We start from the raw sequence: 20,251 nt of genomic DNA, 5'->3' as shown, positions 1-20,251 counted from the left end.
GGGGAAAGGTACAGGGAATAAGAAGCATAAATAGTAGGTACGAAATAGGGGAAGGTTAAGAATAGTGCAAGAAATGGATAAGCCAAAGAACTGTTATGTACAACCCATGGACATAAACTAAGGGGGAGGTGCAATGCAGAGGGGAATAAGGGGGGGGATGGGACAACTGCAATAGTGTAATTGATAAAATATATTTAAAAAATTAAAATTAAAAAAAATTCAATTAAAAAATGGACAGAGGATCTCAATAGACACTCTCCAAAGAGGACATACAGATGGCCAATAGACATATGAAAACATGCTCAATTTCACTAATCATCAGAGAAATACAAATTGAAACCACAATGAGATATCAGCTCACACCTGTCAAAATGGCCATCATTAATAAATCAGCAAGCAGTAAGTGTTGGCAAGGATGCAGAGGAAAGGGAACCCTTGTGCACTGTTGGTGGGAATGAAGATTGGTGCAACCACTATGGAAAACAGTATGGTTGTTCCTCAAAAAATGAAAAATGGAACTGCCTTATGACTCAGTAATTCCACTATTGGATATATATCCAAAGAAACACAAAACATAAATTTGAACATAGCACCCTTATGTTCATTGCAGCATTAGTTATAATATTCAAAATATGGATTTAACCCAGGTGCCCATCAATAGACAAGTGGATGAAAATGCTGTGGTACACATATACAATGGAATATTACTTGGCCATAAAAAAGAATGAAGTCTTACTATTTGTGACAGTGTGGATGGACCCAGAGTGTATTATGCTCAGTGAAATAAGTCAGTCACAGAAAGACAAATACCATATGATTTCACTTATATGTGGAAGTGAAAGAAGAATATAAATGAACAAAACAGAAACAGACTTAGATACAGAGAACAGATTAATGGTTGATAGAAGGAAGAGGGGTTAGAGGACTGGGTGAGAATGGTGAAGGGATTGAAAAGTACAGATTGGTAGTTACAAAGTAGTCATGGGGTTAGAAAGTACAGCATAGGAAGTATAGTCCATAATACAATAATATTATGTATGGTGTCAAGTGGGTACTGGAATTATCAGGGGGAATACTTCACTATGCTGTACACCTGAAACTAACAGAAAATAATATTGAATGTAAACTGTAATTGAAAAAAATTAAAGAAAAAAACAGTTATTCTCATATAATACAAAAAATTGTTTCACTGATTATTTAATGGAAAAACTGAAGATTGCTAGTAGAAAACAGGATAGTGGTCAGTCTTATGTCCTCTGCTGGCTAAAGTCCATGTTCAGAGCTGATAAAAGTTTGATGTTGAATTACCTGGCAAAAGTATCACTTTTTTTGCATTATAAAACTCTAGAGATAGTTTTGAGTTGTAAGGTATATAAATATGTTGTTTTATGGTCTTTAGTCTCAGCTGTAAGTAAAAAGCTAATTTGTTTCCATTTAGAGATAATCATGTACTTCACACATATATTCTCACCAACAGTAACTGCCCTTAATTTAATGCTGTCATAATTAAGGACTTTTACATGTTACAATTGAAAGAACAAGCATGGTCTTAAGAATCAAATGGTTTTGTGTGCAGTCTATATAACTTTTATTATGTAAGTATACGAGTAGCATAAATACTCAGAGCCTCAAAAGTTTTACTATTTATAAAATAGTGAAAATAATACATATAGTACAAGGCTGTTGTGAGATATAATGTTTTTACAAAGGGTATGGCATATAATAAACAATGCTTAATGGCTATCATAGAAAAATAAAATACTCTTGGGAGCACTAAGAGGAAAATCAGTCATTCACACTTTAGTATGAATTAATTCCAATTGGCTGAATTCTTGTGATCATGTAGTAAAGACCTACCTTACTGAGCCATGTTGAAAAGTATTGGGAATAATCAACGTCCAATATTGGCTATTCTGAGAATGACACTATCAGTGTGTGCATGTGAAGTACAGTGGGGAGGGAATGTGGCACAGGCAGGGAATAGCATGAAGGCTCTGACAAAGAGTTGAGTACCAGAGAAGAGGGATGGAGAGTGATGTTGAAGGGCAACGGAGACTAATAGTGGCTGCCTTAGGTACCAATGGTGCCAACCTTCTCCATTGCTAAATTCTTCACTGCCTTCGTAGATGTTAGAGGAAATGGACCAGTCAAGCATGAGAGCCAGAGCAGAGAAGGAAGTTCCCTGGAAAACCCATAAAACTGGTTGGCTGTCTCTGGGTAGACAGGTTGGGCAGGCATGAACTCACAATCAAGGGGTAAAACCTGATGAAAATGTAGCTCAAGGAGCTAGGCCAGCCCACCCCACAGGCAGAGCTGGCCTTTCCCATCACGGAACCTACAGGGCTCCCAGCAGTAAGGTACAAAGATGAAGGGAGAGATCTGGTAAACAGAGCTTTTAGAACTGTTTTTGCCTACTTTTTTCTTTTGATACTTTTCTTCCTTCTTCTAGGAGCCCAACTGCTCAGTGACTAACATTTTATTCACTTTTTCTGCCTTTCATTATGATGCTCCACATCACACTTCATGGTCTAACATAGAGATGTCCCCATAGGCCTTTTATTTTCCTGAGCATCAGCCTCTGTTTCTCTTGGGCTCTCTCCTAACTCACTTCCCATTTGTTACAATCAAAGAGGTGGTCGTCACTTCTAATGAGTCATATATTTGAGCTTCATGCCACTCTTAGAAGACAAAATATTTCCATTGTTAAAAAGATTCATAAACAAAGAAAGGAAAAACAGTTAAATTTTTCAGATTTTCCTTTGGAAACCAACAAAGACCAAATTTTAAAGCATTATTCATTCATTGAAGTCTCAATTTAAGTCAATAAAGAAAACTACTGTGATGTGTCTATAAAATTTACTCAGTATGACTCCCTAGTGATTTTTTAAAACAAAGTCCATATATTCCAATTATGATAGCAGGAGTTTGGCATGCATAAACTTAGAATGGAAGCCAAACAGCAACTGGAAACTCAAGAAACTGGCTCCCCAGATGGAGTCCCTAAGTTTCTTTCCTGACACTGTGTTTCAAAGTTAGTGCCACTACCTCCCAAACTCCAATACCACTTGGCCAAGTGTGATCTGATCACTGCCATGTGAATGCCTTACTGTCATTGCCTCTTCAACTAAATATATCTAAGAGCTTCTCTCTCATCACCCCTCATCATTTTCATACCTAATCAGTTTTTTAATTTGGCAGTATAGCTGGTAACACTAGCCAAATTATTTAAGCTGGAAATTTCAGTGTAGTATTAGTTTCCTGTTGCTACTTTAACAAATTACCATAAACTTGGTGGTTTAAGACCATGGAAATTGTTGTTAAGAGTTCTGTAAGTCTCAGAAATCCACTAGGTGTTTCAACAGAGTAAAATCAAGGTATCAGCAGGCTATATTCCCTTCTGGAGACTCTAGTGGAGAATCTGTTTTGTTTTGAGGGGGATTTTGACAGAATTCAGTACCTGTGGTTGCAGGACCGAGGTCTTCATTTTCACACTAGCTGTAAATTGAGGGCTGTTCCTAAATTCTAGAAATCATCCATATTTCTTGGCTCATACCCCATTCCTTTACCTTCAAAGCTAGCAACTGTGAGATGGCATGGGGAGTCCTCCTTATGAGGCACCCCTCTGACTCACTCTTCTGCTTTTATCTTCCATTTTAAGAACTCTTGTGATTATATTGCCACCCAGGGTAATCCATGATAATCTCTCCATCTCCTCAACTTTAACTTCAATCACAACCGCAAAGTCCCTTTTGCCATGTGAGATAACGTATTTACAGGTTCCAGGCACTGGGACATGGACACCTTTGGGGAAACATTATTATTCCTACCATACTCAGAAATCTGGTATTTTAAAATCATGGAAAATATGAGTTGCAAGGAACCATTCTTTATGAAGAAAAATCCCACAGATGTTAAGTGAAGGATCACAAACCTAGAGTTAGTGTCAACAATAGAGCTGAGTCTACAAACCAAATGCTCACTCTCTAGCCATTTCTCCCAACTCTTCCCATTCCCCACCTCTCATCTCATCTCCATATCTAGTCAACCATCCCATGCATCCTCACTGTAGCATGGAGCTGTTGCAAGGATTAAAGACAAATGGTGCATATGTGTTAATAATGAAAACTGCTTCCTGTGGTCCAGACTTAATATACTAAGGGCTTCTTACAAATTTTATTATTTAAACAACTCTATGAAATATGTGAATTTATCAGTATCAGTCCTTTTTAGTGCTTTAGAAATTGCAGCTGCACAAGGTTTATTGACTTGTTCAAGGCATTACCAACAATTCACTGTAGAGCTGGAATTTGAACCCAGGTAGTTTGACATCAGAGCCTACCCTCTGAGCTTCTATTCTGTCGTACTTCTGGTGACAAACTCTGCAGACCATAAACTAGTATATAAATGTAGGTTATTATTATGAATATTCTCTCATCTCACTCTCCTCTGTCCCTTTTGCCCATGCCCGCTGTCCCCAGGCCTTGAATGCCTCATACATGAGTGAAATATTACAACCCTGGAATCTTTTAATTGGAAGGGATCTTAACATTCTTTTCCTCTGACTTCTCCCCCAAAGCAGTAAGTCATCCGCCAAATGCACACCATTGGCTGACAATCCCAATTCAGCTCCCAGACAAGTTCTATCTTGCCCACACAGTGGGAATCAACACCGAAGTTTTTGAAAGTTTGAATTACTTACCAACATTTATAAATCAGGAGATTTCAAACAAAATTTCAAACTCTCCTTTTTCCAAAATTGGAAGTTTTAGAAGACAGCCCTTTTATGTCAGCTCTCTGGCCCTCTAAAGCATGCCCTGGCTGCATAAACTGATGGAGATGGCTCTCTCCTCTTTGTATCTTAAAGCTTATTTACTGAGTACACGATTCACTTGGCATTTGAACATTTACTGTTAGGCATTGTTATTTGACTTTGCCACTGTATGTCTTGTTTCCCCAACTATATGCTGAGGTGCTTGATGTTTTATTTATTATCCTCTAGGAATTCAATCCAGTGCCTTGTATCTAGTAGATGTTCAAAAACATTTTTGGATTGAAAGATGAAATTATTGAGTCTATCAATCAGGAACCCATGGCTGGTAGTTCAAGAGCAGGAATTTAATCCAAATATTGCAAGGGTCAGGTTCCTGTGATACAAAGTAGAACAGGGGAAAGATGAGGAATGGATCTGAGAGCACTGAAGCAGAGTCCGTGAAGGGAAGACTTGAGAATACTTCTTGAATGACTATTATTTATAATCTGAAGTTTGGAGTAGTAGTTATAACTGCCAATTAGTGTGTAGATTGCTTAACAGACCTTATAAATATGTGCTTAAATGACCCTTCAAATACAAATCATATACAACATGAAAAAACTTATCAGTGACCTCAATAATGTACCTTTAATTGACTTTCCTTCTTTTCCTAATGCCTTCTCCCTGCTCCCTCACTCCTGATTCCTAGGATTACCTCCCAAACAAACTACCTGTACCCAGGTCATGCAAGGTCATATGTAGGTGTTTCTGAAGTTTTTGTTTTTCTCCCCACTATTTGATACTGTGGGGGTGTAAGACTTAAAATATAAGCTGATTGGTTGTCTTAAACCTGTGACTGTGGTAATACTAATGAGTATTTACTTCTAACATATTCACCCCCAAGGTGGATGGGAAAGAAAAAGGCTTAATCTTCTGTGAGTGGATCTGAAAAGGATATGACTAGCCAGTTGGGTGAATATTTTAGACCCAACCAAAATTTGTAATCTGATGGCAGTCCTTCTCTGGATGGAATTACTGTTCCATAGAGAGAGGATTCAAAACAAGGCACCATGCCGTATAGGCATGCTTATATGCCCCCCCAAAAAATAATGTTTTTTTATTATATTGGCACTTCAGGGCTTTGGGCAACAGAAACTCTTCCAAGAATTATATTTTCAGATTTTACTATATAACCATCAACACAAATGAAAGGATTTCTACTATGGCATAGCCAAACTATGTTTACTTGAGCAGTGACCATTTCGTGTCACACCACTCAGTAAATACTCTGACATAACATTTTTACTAAATGATTAATAATGACATCACTAAAGAAAACTTGAGCTCCTAGCTGATGGAACTTCCTAAAGTGCACATGATTGGCAATTCTAGGTGGGCCTTGGCCAAAACAAGAAGATAGTAAGATGTGTTCTAGATCCCCCAGCTCCTGGTTCTTGCTCTTCTCCCACCCTCTCATAGTACCACCCTCCCATCCCCTTGTCCTTTACCCCTCCAAAACTGATCTTGGCCCTCTCAGGGGATTATGGGCTACCCCTCTCCTTAGGGTATAGGAGATGCATTTGGAGTGTCCATAAATTCTGTGAAATACAATGCAAATTTCCCTGTGTATTCATATGCATTTTTTTTTCAGGAAAGAGTAGCGTCCCAAAAGGGAGAATATTTTTAATTAACAAACATTTATATAGCATTAATATGACCAGGCACTTCAAAAATATTAACCCATGTGGTCCTCATAACAACCATAAAGCATAAGTTAGCCTCATTGTACAGGTAAGGGTGGGAGCTGAGGCACAGGGAGATCAAGTAACCTGCCCAAGATTACTAGTAAAAGGACAGAACTAAGATCTAAGCATAGACACTCCAGCCCCACACTACAGTAGGCTACTTATATTGAGCTGTGGTCTAAAAAATTGAAAAGCCACCGACCTAGTGGCTGTCTACTCTGCTCCACCAAGAGAGATGTGTATTTTAGGAAGGATGAGAGTCTTGAAATAAACTATTTCTGACAGGTGGGAGATATTGGGGCATTATCCTCTCTTCCCAGTACCCCTGAAGTTAGACACATAGATAGTAATCGAGGCTGCTGGTCAAGGCCAGTGCAGATAATGCTAGCTACGATTTCTGTTCTCTGTACTTCTGAAGGCTGGTTGCCTCTGGAAGCATTTCAATCCAATATGTAAATGTGTCTTCGTGCTTCAGGAGGCTGGATGGAAGAAGGCAGACTGCCTTTATTGAACACTTACTACACTTGGTGTTACACCCATCCTTCTTTGCGCAGTCTCCCTACATTCCTGTGAAATAGATGGCCCTATACCCAGAATTCATCTCTGCCTTCCCTCCCCTCACCCAGCCATACTGGCCTCCCTGCTGTTTCTCCAACACAAGAGGTATATCCCCACTTCAGGGCCTTCGCATTTGCTGCTCTCTCTGCCTGGAACACTTTCCCTGCAGAGAGTACTTTCATTTGTCCTGGAATTTCCTTTGAATTTTGCTCAAATGTCACCCTCTCTAAGAGGCTGACCTAGACTACTCTATTTTAAATGACAACACTTCCCCCCTTAGCCTGACCCTTTCCATCCACTTATTCACAGCACTCCTTGCCATCTGAGTACATATATTTTTATGTATGTGTGTACAAACACATATAAACAGAGCCTCAAAAGTGGCTATCTCCTAACATTTTGTGCCCTAAATCCTTCACTTGCCTCATCCTAGTCCCAGTCCTCTGCCATATATACTATTTTTTTTGCCTCCAAAAACCAATTTTTACCCCCATGGGGGTGATATTGCCTCCATAGAGAATTCATACTCTAGGGTTATCTCTATTTCCTCCTGAAGAAATATGGTTTAAGAAAAGCAATATCTGCTTGGGTGCCCCCCTCCTCCCTGATTCCAACTAGTATCTAGGGTGGCTCTGCTGTTAGTTGACATGGTCTTTCATGCCAAAGCACCTGTAATTTATGAGTTAGCAAGAGTTTCTTGTGGTAGAGTTGTAAGTGCAAAAGCACCTGGAAAGGTGGAGGTAGGGGCACTAGTAGTTAGGATATGGAGTTTCTGGTCTCCCTTAGACCACACCATTCTTTGCCAGCTCACAGCTGAGCAGTAACCCCTTGGTATCTTAGCTTAGGTTCTCTGGGGGTGCAGAGCCTATGATAAGGACTCAGTACTGAATGGACTCGCCATTGTCCCCTCTCCCCAGCCCTTCCCCATTCTCCTCTCCCCCCAGCCCCTGGCACAGAACAGTATTTTTTTTAAGATAGCTATGAAATAAACAAGGAGCATGACCTGAAATGAGAAGGCCAGAGCAGACTACTGCAATAGATTGGGCAAGACATGACAAGAATTTGAAACCATGCTTAGAAAGCTGGTATGAAAAGAGAGGTTCAACAGGTAAGATGAAAGGATTTTGGGTGGGGTCACTGGGATGTGGGGGTAAGGGAGAAGCAGGAGTCAGTCTGCCAGTGGTTAACCTAATGAACCCCAGCAGTCCATGTGACATTGCCCTGAATCCCTGAAGTGTGGTAGGAAGGTTAAAAACCTAGACTTTGAAAGTCAGACAGACCAGTTCCAAATCCACCACTTTTAAATTTTGTACAACTTTTGTAATCTGCCACTATTTAATTTTGGACAACTTATATAACCCATTTGGCACTTCAGTATCCTATCTGGAAAATAGGGATAAAGATAATCATAAGAGGACATACTTCATAGGTACAACTATTATTACAGCATTGAGAAGAATACACAGTAAATACTGCGCATGTCAGTAATTAATAAAGTGATGCTCTCTCTATTCCTTATTTTCCTAGTGACTTTTCTAAAAATGATTTCTCCCTTCTATTGAGCAAGACTTTCACTTCAGTTTCTTTCCTCTTTATATTATTTGTTTCAAATTGGCTTTGGGATCTTCAAAATGCCCTTGGGATCACTTTGGAAACATGTGAAGAAAGAGGCAGAAGTCAAATGGTTTCAGATCTGATGACCATACCTTATGTTTCTTAAGTTCTTATACAAAACCACGACTCAGCAGTTTCAGAGAAAAATTGGAAAGCACAGTTAATCATGATGTTATCAAGTTGTCCTCTGGTTGGGCGTACAATCTCCCTAGAGGTCATAGGCTGGTTTATAAAAATGAACATTAATTTATTTTCTGATTATAATGATAATGTGGGTTATGTGGAGAAAACTCTAAACCATGGAAAAATACAAAGAAAAACTTAAAAACGTAATGTTGTCTGGTTGCAAAGTTCTTCAGAATATCTTTGGGCCAGCTGTGGAACAGAAATAACTAGATATAGCCTTGGGAGATGTTAGTATCATGCTTTATTTAGAGGTATTAACAGATACTAAATTGAGGTCATTAGCTTTCTGGTATGTGTGATGACTTTGTAATGTACCATCATTGCTAGGTTGAGCTCTGTTTTCCAGAATCTCCTTTTCTGTATGTTTCTGGATAGTGTAGAACACAAGAAAGTTTCTTGTGGGAGATTTGGATAGAAGTGGAGTGGGAGCTGCCAGCCTTCCCCTTAGACCTCTTTTGATTTCTATGACTCCTAGGCCAAGTATATATTTAATTTTGTGCTGAAGGGCTCAGCTTCTGCAGACATCCATACCACCAAGGTCACAGGCAACAAAAATTGACATGGGTTCTGTGTTTTGTGGCTACAACTCATGCTTGTGGTTTCCAGGTTGTTCTTGCTCTCCCCATCTTATATTCATCCTCCCTTCCCTACTGCCTGCCTGTCATAGATGTCAGTTCTAGCATCAGGTATGAAGACAACAGCTTTACAGAGACTGCCTAGCCAGCTTCCAGGGTTGTGTAAGGTCACATCCCTTTGACAGATCTTGTGTGTGTGCATAGCCCTAGCGATTCTCCTGTAATTGAACCTTGACTTAGTATCAAATAGAAAAGTACTGAAGTAATTAGAACAAATAGTCTATAGCTGCATTGATCCATACAGCAGCTGCTAGCCGCGGGTGGCTATTTAAATTAAAATTAATTAAAGTTAAATAAAATTTAAAATTCAGTCCCTTAGTCACCTTTCAAGTGCTCAATAGTTACATGTGGTTGGTGGCTACTGTATTGGGAAGTAGAGATATCGAGCACTACCATTATTGTAAACATTTATATTAGACAGTGATGGCCTTTAGTGATAATCTCTGGTGTTTCCTCAATGTTTGCAATGTCTCAGATGCATTACACACATCTGTTTCACATGCATGAACTCATTTAATCTGCATATAACTGTGAGAGATAAGGAAACTGAAGCATAATGGCCTTGTTACAGTCAGAGTTATATACCATACTGTGAAGGTACCATAAACATTAAGGTCTTTCATTTATCCCACTTAATAAGAAATCCAAAAGCAGATAGTTCTAAGGTTGCTCCCAGAGCTCAGGGATAGCAATGAGGACCCAGGTCCTTTCCATTCTTCTGTTCTTTCATCCTCAGAATACCATTAATTGAGAGACTCTACCTCTTCAAAACTCAGGTTATCTCCATTTTCTGCTTGTCCTTGCTAGCTCCTCTTAATAGTTTTAAGATGGCTACCACCATTAAAGGCACCAAATCCAGACACAAAATTATCCAGATATAGCATTTTCTAATAAAACTTTCTGCAGTGATGAAAATATTCTACATATGCACTGTCAAATATGACAGCCACTGGCCTCATGTGACCGTTGTGCACTTGAAATGTAACTAATGAGACCAAGGAAGAAAAGGAACTGTTTTTCCTTATACTCATCATAAGAATGAGGAATTTTTCTTAGAAGTCTTCCATCAGATTTTCTCACTTGTCCTATTAGTCAAAAGTAGATCATGTGCCCACTCCTATATCGAACACTGGCAAGGAACAGCATTCTCACAGTTGGCTTAGAATAATCAGGATTTATTCTTGAGTCATGTGGGAAGGAGTGAGCACCCTTTGATGAAGCCAGAGCTTAGCCAGCAAGAAACAATCAAGGAATGGTTGTCACATAAATGATCAGTAGTACGTGCTGCACCACCTTTGCTCTAGCTAGATCAGGAGTCTGTAAACTATAACTACGGGCCAAATCCAGCCCACCAACTGTGTTTAAATAAATAAACGCAACTGTAAATAAAGTTTTATTGGTGCAAAGCCATTCCTATGTGTTTACATATTGCCTATGGCTGTTTTCAATCTACGTTGGCAGAGTGGTTGTCACAGAGACCATATGGCCCACAGAACCAAAAATATTTATTATTTGGTTCTTTACAGAAAAGGCTTGCCAATGCCTGGTCTAGAAGGACATTTCTATTATTAAAGTCACCATTGTTAAAGGTCTTGGCTAAACACAGCACTTTGGGCAGGCTGGTGTAGAGGAGAGAGTTCTGGAGAGCACCTTCCAGGATCTTGATACTACTTCTTGCTGGGTAACCTAGAAAGTTACTACACTATTTTAACTTCAGTCTTCTCACCAACAAAGTAAGGATAATACAGACTTCTCTGCCTACCTCAAAGGGATGTGGTGTGACGTATGCCAAGGCGTTTTGTAAATCAGGAAGACCTGTAGAAATGTCTGGTTGAGTTGCTGCTGCTGCTGTTGCTCTGGTTAATGTTCAGTACTATGAGCTGTTGCTACTGGATCCTAATAAGAGACACTGGGACTTTTTCCTAAAGACCAAGGCAACAATAACACTGGCAACTGGGAGACTTGCTAGCTAACAAAAGCCACTTTTGGAGCTTTTATCAACTTAGAAGTTAAAAGATTCATTGGCTTCGTGGTAACTTTAGGAGCCTTTGAAATTGCCTCACATAAAAAAAATTTAGTTTGAAAAAAATACGACTTACCAATTGTTTCCAATTTCACATTAGGAACTGAATGGAGAGCAGCCTTAAAATGGCATTGCAAAGATGACTGGTTCAGAGTTCAAAGCAGACCCCAAGGATCCCTGGTATCTCTGAACAAAATTAGGAATCTAAAAACTGTCCTTATTGGGTAACTAAAGTCACAGAATGTCAGTGTCAGAAATCTTAATGGGCAATCATCTGAGCCCTTTTTATCATATGGAGGAGGGGAAACACATTCTTCAAGGATAATTCTAGCCAATGTACAGCCACTTCACTGTAGTCTATGCAAATGTTATATGCAGAGGAGTAATATATGTTATATCAGAACCCATTGGGTTTTCGGATGTGGATAATGCTAGTGATATAAGCTGAGGGGAGAGGTCTGCTTTATTGAGCACTTACTGTGGAGAATACAGAGATGAAAAAGATGTCATCCTTATTCTCAAGGACCTGACTAGGTATTTCTTTCATACCTGAAAAGATAAACCAGGAGGAGGGGCAGAATTCAAGATATGATGATGACCTTCAACAGTTCCTCACAGTGTCCTGACATATTGTGTGTTTAATATGTGTTCACTTTAGAGTTGGTTTAAAATTTTCTTAAATATTTTATTTATTTATTTTTAGAGGGGAAGGGAGGGAGAAAGAGAGGAAGAGAAACATCAGTGCATGGTTGCCTCTCATGTGTCCCCTACTGGGGACCTGGCCCACAACCCAGGCATGTGCCCTGACTAGGAATCAAACCAGCGACCCTGTTGTTCACAGGTCAGTGCTTAATCCACTGAACCACACTAGCCAGAGCTAGAGTTGGTTTAAAATTTATAAACATAATTTAGATGTACAAACAATAGCAACAATAAACAAATAAGTAAAAAATCACTGAGCTTCCTTGGATGCCTCCATCTTATTTTGGAGCCTCCAATTTCAGAGTTATAGGAAATGATTATAAATCATTGGGTTAAACCCAATGATTTAAGGTAAAGGTAGCTCTCTCTTTTGCTCTAAAGTGGTCTCTAGCAATGTCTTCTGGATAAATGCATAATCTTTGTTTTCCCTCCTCTTCCTTCTGGTAGTCATTCTGGCTTCCAGATTGGGAATGGGGTGCTAGTGTCCTTCTGACAACATGGAGAAGGGGCCTGAATCTGTGAGCTCCGGCTGTGCTGATCCCTTGGTTCTCAATGGTCTCTCCAGAGATCTCCCTCACCCTTCAGGGTCCCTGGATATTCACTACCAAAAGTGAAAACTAGTGAAAACTAGACCCCATGGTCTATTCTCTTAGAATTCTACCATGGCCTGGAATCCCTCTCTTAATGACCTAGGTGTAAACTTTCACTACTGTCTACCACATCCTGTATCTGGTCCCTGGTCTGAGTTGTCCACAGTATCATCTTTGCAGCTCTGTCCCTGTCCCTGGCTCTCATCTAGCCATCAGGGGGCATGAGGACAATTTAGAATCCCTACCCTGCCACACAAGAGATGAAAAAGATGTAGAGAGAATACCATCTCCTTCCTTATTTTTGCCTAAACACACTGTGCCACTATTTATCATCTCTACCATTGCCCTATGTTGATGTACAGGCCCCTGTGAGTTCTCGCTAGTTTTAAGTGGAAAGTGGGACACAGTGTCCTCTGTTTTCTGTTCCCTCCTCAACCTATCTAGAGTCTCTATCATTCCTTGTCACCACTTCTACCTGCCAAGGAAAAAGGGTCAGGACCCAACAGAATTGGCCTCATGCCTATGTGTGGGGAGTGGGGTTTGAGGGGCGGTTGTGAGATTGGCCGAGGATCAGATCAATGCCATGGTGTTTATGATTTCATCTTTACAGATATGAAATTGAGAGAGAAAGGGGCCAGCACTGGTTTTAGTATTGGAAGACAAAGTCAAACAAGACAGGCACCCTGCTGCCAAATGGGAAGTAGATCGGGAAGGTGGGTGAGAAAGGTAAAAGGGATTAAGAAATACAAGTTGCCAGTTGTAAAAATAGGTGTGGGATGTAAAGTACAGCATAGAGTATGTAGTCAATAATATTGTAATAACTACGTATGGTGCCAGGTGGGTACTGGAAATGTTGAGGGAATCACTTCCTAAGGCATAGAAATGTCTAATCACTATGGTGTAGACCTAAACCTAATTTAATATTGTATGCCCACTGTAATCAGAAAATAAATGTTTTTAAAAGGCGGGTGTCATGCCTTTCACGAGCATATGCTCTACCTCCTACAGCTCTAATGTGCTGCACAAAGAATAACCAAGACTTGGATGGATGAAACATGAGAGGGTAAGAGGAAACAAGACAGTGGGGCTTTGGAGAAGGGGAATTATAGAGGAATCTAATACTGGAAATGCCTGCAGCACAGAAAGATCTAGGCCTAGCCCAGAGAAAGATTATGTTGGGAATTATAGCTCATGAGATCACTAAACTGGCTCAAATATGTTATTGTTTCCAAATGGGGAAGATAACTCTGCAAGAATGAAATTATAACCATCTTCCACCATTATTATGTCATCTTACCCTCTGGAAAATAGCTGTACCTAAAAGAAGACCTCCTTTGAAGATTTTTTTAAAGAAAGAAAGGAAAGGAAAGGAAAGGAAAGGAAAGGAAAGGAAAGGAAAGGAAAGGAAAGGAAAGGAAAGGAAAGGGAAAAAGGCATGGGTATATTGGTATGGCCTGGGAGAGCTAGAGGCTAGATATAAGTATAGTTACCTGCCCATTTGGGCTTCTGATAAATCAGAAAGGACTCCTTCAAACATTGCCAAATCATATAACTGGAAGTGTTAAGGTCTAAGGATTCTGTTGATCAGTATCCTAATAAGAATGTCAGACCTACTTCTCCTTGCTGTTGAGAGCTACTGAGTCATCTCTCAGGCTTCCAGGGTGAAGCTACCATATTTGCAATCCAGATTCCCCAGAGCTAGGAGGAATGGCTGCTCTCTGGCAGCTTAACCCAGGCTCCCTCTCCATCTTCTCCTCATGCCTCAGTGACATGTTCATTCAATCTTCAGATGCTGAGTAGTGTGGTATAGTATGAACAGTAGTCTATAGATTCTAACAGGGTATCCTCCCAGCTGTGTGACTCTGGGCAAATGACCTCATCTCTTTAACACTCAGTTTCTTCATCAGCAAACTGAAACTAAAAATATCTACCATGAAGAGTTTTTGTGAAGCTTAATTGAAATGATATACATAACATACTTAAAAGGCCTCCCATGCTCATTAGTTTTCCTCCCAATGGTTTCCCACCTGCCTCACTAAACCTCCATTCTCCTTTCTCACCTGGCACTGACGGTGCACTGAAAGGACTCACAATGTGAAGGAAGTACATAATGGACATGATACAAAGAGACAGGTATAAAAAGATGTGGGTGAAAAGAAAAAAGAGCACTAGGGAGAGAGATTTAATTCTCCTGAAGAGATCAGGGCAGATTTTATAGAGGTATTTCTATTTGGTGGGGCCTTGGAGGATGAGTGCATTTCCAAACTGGGATGACTCCACAAAGCAGAAGGAGGGAGTAGGGAAGTGAGATAGGGAAGGGAGTAAAGTCAGTAATGGGTACATTAATGAGTACATTACTACTATGGGCCACTGGGGCACACCACAGCTTGCCTCATCAAGGGATGAGGAAGCTGACATAGGTAAACACCAGCTCCCATCTCTCACTGTTGTGGGGTATTAACTGCCTGACCCTTCTGGCTTCTTCCATGCACAGGCAAAGCATGGTCCTATGGGCACAGATCATTCTCAGTCAGAGCGACATGGGAGCCATCATCATACACAGGATCTATCTGTAGGTGACCTCTGGAGTGGGCCAGGGAATATGGACAGGGAACTAATAGCATCTGCTACTGGCGGCTTAACATTTAACTGGGCTAATCCAAAGATTTGGCCAAAGGCCATATGCTGGAACCCTAATAGCACTGACTCACATTTTATGACTTAATTATACTTTGTATTGTTCTCATGTGTCATAGTCATATCCCTTCAACTGGCATGTAAATTCCCTGGAGTCAGAGATGATGTTCTCTGCTGGGCACATGGCAGGCCCTCATTACCATCCATACAACTGACCATCCAATCTTGTATCTTCTTCAATAAAGATCTCTATTTTTCATATTATATGGCTGGATACATTCTGGACAAGCCTCATATATTGAACCTTACAAGAGCCCATTGAGGGGAGCTCATGATTGCCCAAATTTTCAAGATGAGGAAATAGTGGTCCCTGTTGGTATAGTGGCAAATCAAGATCATGCAAATAGCAGGTGACAGGCATAGGGTGGGCTCTAAACCCTAGATCTTACCACCTTTCTACTATATCAGGCTGTCAACAGTAATGTTTTAACCAGTTCTTTATGACAGTGGTTCTACACTTTGAACATGCATCAGCATCACCTGGAACACTGATTAAAACACAGACTGCTGGGTCCCACCCTCAGAGTTTCCAATTCAGCAGGTCTACAGTGGGTCTGACAATCTGCACTTCTAAAAAGCTCCCGGGTGATTCTGATGCTACTTGTCTGGAGCCACACTTTGGGAACCACTGCTTTCAGAAATCAATTCATATGGGAGTCAGAGTAAGAAATACATTCAGCGGCCATAAGCTTCCACCTAAGTTTTCCCTACTAAAGTTTGTTTCAGAGCCACCTGCTCTGTTTCATCATTTTAAATTTACTTTCTAAAAAAGACTTATTTCTACTAAGCAGTTTTCATTTTGATGATTTTTTTGTGTGTTCCATTTTTCTTCTTCATCTACCCTTATGGTGGAAAAAGCACTGAAACGTTAGATCGAAGATCTAGCATCTAGTGTGGCTCCACCACTTCCTAATCAATGGTATCTCTGGGGACATTTACTCATCAGTAATGTAGGGACATTTGACTTTTTCTCAGCTGATCCCACAGTGAGTTGATGTGTGTGGGCATAGTTAACATGAATGTGTCATGGCCACAACAGAATTCATATCCCATGATATATATCTAGAGGAGTTTCCTCTCCCTACTTCTCCCAGTTGTGTAGACAGTGGTTCTCAAAGTATACCCTCTGAACCAGTCACATCAACATTACCTGGGAGCTTGTTAGGAATGTCAGTTCTTAGGCCCTACCCTAGCCCTACTGAATCAGAAACTCTGGAGAAGGAACCCAGAAATCTGTATTTTAACAAGCCCTCCAGATGTTTCTGATGCAAAGTCAAGTTTGAGAACTCTGATTTTATGGTTTAGAATACAAAATTCAGAGCTTGGTACAAATCCCAGCCCAGCCACTTCTTTAAGCAAGTTATTTCTCTCTCTGAGCCTCAGCTTCTTGATCTAAGAATTAGGAGACTATGATCTCCTTTTCATAGGTTTGGTTGAGAAGCTTAAGAAAGTAAATGTAAAGCACTGACACATTGTGAGCAGTCAGTTTACCTTAAGCTCTTTTTTTTTTTTGGTAAACTACTGTAGCCTCTTGACAAAATGCTCCAGTGCCTTCTTTTTGAAGGACTGTCTATTGTGTTTTAGCATGTTGGGATGTTTTCCATGGATTTTGTGTTCATGTATGTGTGTTGTGTATAGATTTTGTTTATGTTATTGTTATTTGCTCCTAGTAGATATTTGCTTGGTCCTTCTACTCTTCTGAATAAGAAAGGTATTTCTCTGTCTGTCCTTAATAATGTCTTCTTAAATAACATTCTTAAGGAGCATTCTTTACATTTGCATAGCACTGTATTATTTTGGCAGTTGTAGCCATAGATACTATACCCCCAAGATTTCTAGCCTTTTTACTGCCTTCTTCAGATACCTTTTCTCCTTCTTTCATAAGCTTCTAAAGATCCTCCTTTCTGATAATCATGCTACTTCATTTGGCTGATTTTCTGTCTCCCCTAAATTCCCATGCAGAAATGTCTTCAAGTTCATACTTTTAAAAACAAATAAACACCAGAAATAGACCCTCACATATACAGAAATTTGATTTTTGACAAAGCTTCCAATACCACTCAATGGGGGAAACCAGTCTTTTCAACAAATGGTGCTAGGAAAAGTAGATATACACATGCCAAAGAATGAAGTCGGACCCTCATCTTATGCCATATACAAAATTGAACTCAAAATTGATGAAAGGGCCTAAACATAAGAACTAAAACTATAAAACTCTTAGAAGAAAACATAAGGTAAAATATTCATGACATTGGATTTGACAGTGATTTCTTAGATATGACAGCAAAAGCACAGGCAACAAAAATAAAAATAGATAAATTGGGCTTTATCAAAGTTCAAAACTATTGTGCATCAAAGGATACTATTAAGAGGGTGAAAGACAACCCACAGAATAGGAGAAAACATTTGCAAATCATATATCTGTAAAAGAATTAATATCTAGAATATATAAAAAACTCCTAAAATTCAACAACAAAAAACCCCAACAACCCAATTCAAAAATGGGCCAAAGAGTTAAAGATATTTTTGCAAAGAAGATATACAAATGGCTAATAAGCACATGAGAGATACTCAATATCACTAACCATTAAGGAAATGCAAGTCAAAACCACAATGAAATGCCATTTCACACCCATTATCAAAGCAACAGAAAATATAACAAGTGATGGAAAAGATATGGAGACCTGGAATCCTTGTGCCTTGCTGGTAGGAATGTAACATGATAAAGCCACTGTGGGAAACACTTTGGCAGATCCTCAAAAAGTAATACACAGAACTACCATATGACCAACAATTCCACTGCTAGGTATATATACCCACAAAAACTGAAAGCAGAGACTCAAACAGATACTTGTACACCAATGTTCAAGGCATTATTTACAATAGCCAAAAGGTAGAAATAACCCAAATTTCCATGGACAATGACTAGGTAAACAAAATGTGGAGTATTACACAACCTTAAAAAAGGAATGAAATTTTGATACATGCTATAATATGGATGAACCTCAGAAACATTATACTAAGTGAAAGAAGTGAGACATTAAAGGCAAAATATCATATGATTCCACTTATATGGCAAATTCATAGCAACAGAAAGAATAGAGGTTATCAGGGACATGAGGGAGTTGGGAATTGGGAAGTTGTTGTTCAATGGGAACAGAATTTCTATTTGAAATGATGAAAATGTTCTGAAAATGAACAGTGGTGATGGTAGCACAAAATTGTGAATATATTTAATGCCAGTAAATTGTACACTTAACAATTGTTAAAAAGGTAAGTTTTATGTTATGTCTATTTTACCACAGTAAGAAATTCCTAAATGAATACACACATACACATACACACACAATGAAGGAAAACAGGTACCTTACCTTCCAGGGATGTAACCAGAATGACATGAAGACAAATGACAAGGAGTATCTTCAACATCAGTAAATGTTCTTCAGGTCTGCCAACATGACCACACTGCCCACCAGAGAAAAACATTCTGGAATAAAATAAGAGGAAAACATCATCACAGCTTGCCATAATCACAGTACAGCAATACCCAAAAGGTCAGTTCCTCAACCAAAGTAAACTGCAATCCTAATTCCTTTAAATCGCTATAGTTGGAGAGAATTGGCAATAACAGCTGGACACTGGCTACAAAAATCAAAACCCATGTTTATTATGGGAGGACCACTCATTGGAATATTATGTTATGTTAAAAATGACAAGCAAAATCACCTATTTGGATTTAAGGAAATCATCAACATATGCACAATATCAAGAAGAAACTAAAAATACTGTATATATAATTATTACCACTAAGCTAGTTTAAAACTGCTAACAATCAGAAGGGGTGACAGGATCTTATAAATAATCTACTCTTGTTTGTCTTGTTTTATAAGGATGGGTATACTGCATTTACTCTTAATTATATGTTAGTTTATTATCATTGCTTGCATTTTTAGTAGTCAGGAAGGCAGAGTCAACATTTTTTAAAAAGCAAACTTTATATCAGAACTGAATTTTAAAACCTCATTTATCATTAATTTATTCATTCATCCAACAAATATTTATTGAAGGCCAACATATGTCAGATGAGATGTGAAGGCTGAATAGGAGTTAACTAGATGAGACACATGTGGTGGAGATGGTCCAGGAGTTTGGGGGAGCTTAGCACACAGAATTAGAAATGCACATGCTAACACTGTGTCTGTTCTATTCATAGCTGGGGAGCAATGAGACCCCAATGAGTAGGCTTCCTCTGTAAGTCCACAGGTGAAGTGGCTGAGACATACCAGGGTCTGTGCTCTCAGCTGATAGACCTCCTAACCACAGGGTACCCATGAACCCCACCACCACTGCAACTTCTGCCAACCTAAGACAGAGTGTGTGTGCAGTGGTGAAAACTAAAGAGATGAGTTCATAGGTCCTAGCTACGGTATGTCTGAGTGACATTGGAGAGGTTGTGTTCAATGGACAAGATTCCCCATTTAGCAAATTGTGATGAGAGCACCAACCTACCTGGATAGTGTTGCTGTGTTGAGTAAATGAGATCCTCACACAGTGGCTGGTACCATGAAGGCACTATAAATGCTAGCTGTACTCTCCCCTCATTCAGTCAAATAATGTGTTACAGGGATGAGATCATGGAAAGATGGGGATAAATCACAATTTCTCAGTCATAGAAAAAACTGGCAATTTTTAAGAATCTTGTAATTTAGTAGCCATCACCAGTACCAAGGGGTGATTCTTTCCTGGTTTTA

At 39.4% G+C, this 20,251-nt stretch overlaps 1 protein-coding gene across 8 annotated transcripts in view; it reads right to left on the bottom strand.

The window, feature by feature from the left end:
* Positions 1-20,251, bottom strand: part of ADGRG2 (adhesion G protein-coupled receptor G2) — a 120,239-nt gene that overhangs the window by 51,941 nt on the left and 48,047 nt on the right. For 7 of the 8 annotated variants that reach the window (XM_037046261.1, XM_037046263.1, XM_037046262.1 and 4 more), the window contains exon 3: positions 18,872-18,987. In XM_037046261.1, the coding sequence (XP_036902156.1) occupies positions 18,872-18,986 (115 nt within the window). In that variant the 5' untranslated portion in view covers position 18,987. Of the gene's footprint in view, positions 1-18,871; positions 18,988-20,251 lie in introns of those variants that run through there. The other variant, XM_037046268.1, reaches the window with a different exon arrangement.

Source organism: Sturnira hondurensis, unplaced genomic scaffold (genome assembly GCF_014824575.4).
Source record: "Sturnira hondurensis isolate 20B ecotype Veracruz unplaced genomic scaffold, ASM1482457v3 Scaffold0005220, whole genome shotgun sequence".
NCBI classification, from domain to species: Eukaryota; Metazoa; Chordata; class Mammalia; order Chiroptera; family Phyllostomidae; genus Sturnira; species Sturnira hondurensis.
Note: the sequence above shows the minus strand (reverse complement) of the source record. Positions and strands in the feature narration are given on the sequence as shown.